General features: G+C 36.4%; 1 protein-coding gene across 1 annotated transcript; it reads left to right on the top strand.

Annotated features, from left to right (window-relative positions):
• Positions 1–207: 207 nt before the first annotated feature.
• Positions 208–1,612, top strand: LOC131019001 (uncharacterized). The gene is made up of 2 exons (XM_057947687.1): positions 208–674; positions 1,438–1,612. Exons 1-2 carry the CDS (start codon positions 208–210, stop codon positions 1,610–1,612), a joined length of 642 nt encoding a protein of 213 aa, XP_057803670.1.
• Positions 1,613–3,696: the final 2,084 nt, after the last annotated feature.

Here is a 3,696-nt window from a genome sequence, read left to right as displayed (position 1 = left end):
CAGTACAGCCTCGCCGACCCTCAACAGCGGCGCCGCCGCTGCCAGAATTTGAAGGGAGGTGGCGGAGCTTCTGAAATTTTACCGCGCCTGTGAAACGACGTCGTTTTATGCAATGCAAAACGACGTCGTTTCACTACACGTCATTAAAAAAATAATAATAACAGGTAGTTGCCATGTAGATGATAATCAACCTTGTCAGCAAATAAAATGCCACATGTTTGGCAGAGCAGCTTGTTCAATAAAAGAGCAGCGAAAGTTTGGCAGATCTGCGCCCCTCAAAAAGTTAAGGTTACGGCATGGAGAATTTTTCGGAATAGGCTGCCTACCTGTGACAATTTGAGCAAGAGAAACATTTCGCTAGATGATGTGGAAATCATGTGCAATGCTTGCTGCCAGGAAAAAGAGTCGGCGGACCACCTGTTTCGCTCCTGTCCGAAGACAGAAATGATTTGGAACGAGGTACAGAAATGGACCAGGCTCTACACCGCACGGTCGGACTGCAATGAGGCGCACTTTCACTCCTTTATTCACAAGGGCAGAGGTAAGAACATCAAGAAATTCCTTGAAGCTCTTTGGACTTGCACCACTTGGCTTATTTGGAAAGGTCGTAATGAGAGTAGATTCCAGAACAAGAACTGGGAAGTCCAGAAAATGCTGGGCAAAATCAAAGCGAGGTTGTGGAGTTGGAATAAGGTTTTTAATCTGTTAGATGTGGAGATCAATTTTAGATGTTGGTTCTCCAATGCTATTTCCCCCTATCTGTTGTAATCGGTTTGGTACTTCTGGTACCTTGAACTTTCTCTAATTTAATCATTTTTCTGATAAAAAAAAAAGCAAATAAAATGCCACATAGATTAAGTTATGTTGTCGGAAAATTTCTCCGAATGCAAATCGCGACTGGAGGATTAGTTGTGATATATTGAGGCAGATTTTCTGAAAACGATGCAAAACGCGAAAATCAAAATAGTTATAGGATTTAGAGGTCATTAACCCTTATAAATATTACACCCACTTTTTCTTAAATGTTATTCTCTTAAAAATATCCACAATCCACACCCACTTTCTCTTAAATGTTCTTATCTAGGAATGGCTTCTCTCATTTTTTTTTGGGCAAATAGCGTCAAAATCCGTATACTTTCCCCGTTTTCGCATATTTCCCCTGACTTTAAAAATTCGCAATAGAATCCTTGACTTTTAATCCCGTTCGCGTTTCTCCCTAAAAAATGACCGGCGATATATAGATATGATGACATGGAGTCCGGAAATCCACGTAGGATTAAATTCTAGCGTATTAAGCGACGTAGTTTTACTTAATAATGTAAAACGTCGTCGTTTTGCCTTTTTTAGGGATTTAAATGTAATCCAACATAGAAAATTAGGGGAAAATTGATTTGTTACTCTAATTAGGGTTATTCTTATTGGGTTCTTCTTCTTCAGCCAAATCCATGTCTTTCTCGTCATCATCCCGGCGGAATTTCAGCCACGAGGGCCGAGTTATGTGCAGCCATGGACTCCAAGCTTCAATACCTTGAAGCTTCGAATGAGGAACGAGAGGGAGCTGCGAGCGGCTGGAGCCCGGCTGCGCGTCGGGCAGGCTGAGGGCAGCAGCTAGGGCGCGAGCTTGTGCGGCGTCGGCAGCGGTTGACGGTGACTCGGCTGACCGGGGTGCACGGAGAGAAGGCGGCAACCGGTGGTGCAGTCCGACGGCGACGGTAGTGCAGCGCTAGAGGGAGAGAGACAGCGCCAGATGGAGGAGAGAAAAGAGAAGAGGGTGGTTTGTATGTGAGTGAGAGAGCTAGATGGATGGGAGCTTTGCTGGCGGTTGGCGGTTGGCGGTCTTCGGCGGCGGAGGGAGACGGAGGCAGTAGGCTGCCAGAGGAGGAGGGAGGTGGTTGGGCGTGGAGAGGGTGTTCGACAAGTTAATTAATTGGAGAGGAAAACGACGACGTTTTCGTTTCATTTAAGTGACTCAGCAATCTTACTTAAATGACTCAGCAAAATAATGCCACATAGGTGACACGTCATTGTAGTTAGTCGCCGGAAACTTCATTAAGGGAAAATTGCGCATCGGATCAAAGGTTAAGGATTCTATCGCGAAATTTAAAAGTCAGGGGAAATATGCGAAAACGGGGAAAGTATGGGGATTTTGACGCTATTTGCCCTTTTTTTTTCATCTTTGTGAAATAAAGAATTGTTATTTTACACATTTGAATGATGAAGCCGTAAAATAGTCTATGGTTGTAGAAAAAGGACCATACAAAGAAAAGTAAACAAGTATACTAATAATATATTAGCAAGCTGGAAATTATAATTAGAGAGCGCTTTTAAAATAGTCATTTTGAAGAACAAAATACAATATTTGGTCACTAATTGAAAAAACATAAAATTTGGCTATTTATTACGTATTAAGATTGTTTTTCCCTTAATTACGACGGACCGGATTCGAGTTTGCCCGCGGGTTAGGCACATATGACACTAATTATATCCCAACCAAAAAAAAAAATCTAAGTATATGACACTAATAACACTAATATTGTTATAAGTACCATTTGTGCAATACTACATAAGAGAGTATATGACATTAATATGGCCATAATTACCATTCGTGCAACACTGAGTATATGACACTAATAGTGCCATGTGTGCCTAACCCGTGAGCAAATTCGAATCCGACCCGAATCTGATCCGCCCTAATTAAGGGCAAAACAGTGCTAAAACATAAAAAATAGCCAGATTTTGTGTTTTTTCAATTCGTGGCCAAATATTGTTTCTTATAATTATTAAGTTTGATTATTATATATCTTTAGTACAAAATATTGACGAGGAACGAATTACAAATCATAACAAAGAGTAAATGAACCATATGACTAATAACTATTCATTTTCAATCTATATATATATAAAAGCTCAACCACTTATATAAATAGTAAGTTATGTTTTCCCGCCAAAATCACTATACTATTTTTAGAAATAAACTTTTTTTTATTTAATTTTAATTTCGTCTACTTCAGATTATATGAATATTTTTTATTGTAATTTTTCATATTGCCCCAATTAAAGTATTAGTTCATTTTTTTATCTTTTAAATATTTTATATTTACGAATAAAATGTAAACAAACTGTTCAATAAATAATTATAATATTATTAAAATATTTATATTGATAAGATTTATGATTAAAACTGTACTTTAATATATTTATTTATTATTTCTTGAATATTTAATCAACATATGTAAAACATTTAAAATTTAAGATTAATCAAACATTATGATTGTGTATCAATTATAATTTCAAAAAATTAATTATAACATAATCATAGCTCTATAATTTATTGGATTAGTTATTTTTAATCTCTTAAATATGATATAGGTAATAGTTATATTATATATAATTTTTAAAAAATGGAATATATAGTACATATTTTTGTATAAAATGGTCACGCATGTTCAGTAAATGTAAATAAAATATTTAGTAAATTTAGGTATTAGAGATGTAACAAGTGGTGGTGATAATGATGATTATGCATCTACCCATCTCCTTGAGGATATATTACTTAAAGCATTTGATGTTCCAATACAAGACATCATTTTAAACACTTACTCGTCCTACTCTAACAACATCAACAATATATAATTTTTATTTGAAAGAACGAGCAATAAATTTTCCTACTCATATATTGTACAACATAAAATTTTT

Source organism: Salvia miltiorrhiza, chromosome 3, assembly GCF_028751815.1.
Source record: "Salvia miltiorrhiza cultivar Shanhuang (shh) chromosome 3, IMPLAD_Smil_shh, whole genome shotgun sequence".
In the NCBI taxonomy this organism is placed as follows: Eukaryota; Viridiplantae; Streptophyta; class Magnoliopsida; order Lamiales; family Lamiaceae; genus Salvia; species Salvia miltiorrhiza.
This window is presented reverse-complemented; position numbering and strand designations above follow the sequence as displayed.

Bases quoted from the DNA above. Each gene is read 5' to 3' on its own strand.
- LOC131019001 (XM_057947687.1), top strand. From the start codon at position 208: ATGCCACATGTTTGGCAGAGCAGCTTGTTCAATAAAAGAGCAGCGAAA. The intron at 675-1,437 runs GTTGTGGAGTTG...CTTCTTCTTCAG, and splicing joins CTGGGCAAAATCAAAGCGAG to CCAAATCCATGTCTTTCTCG.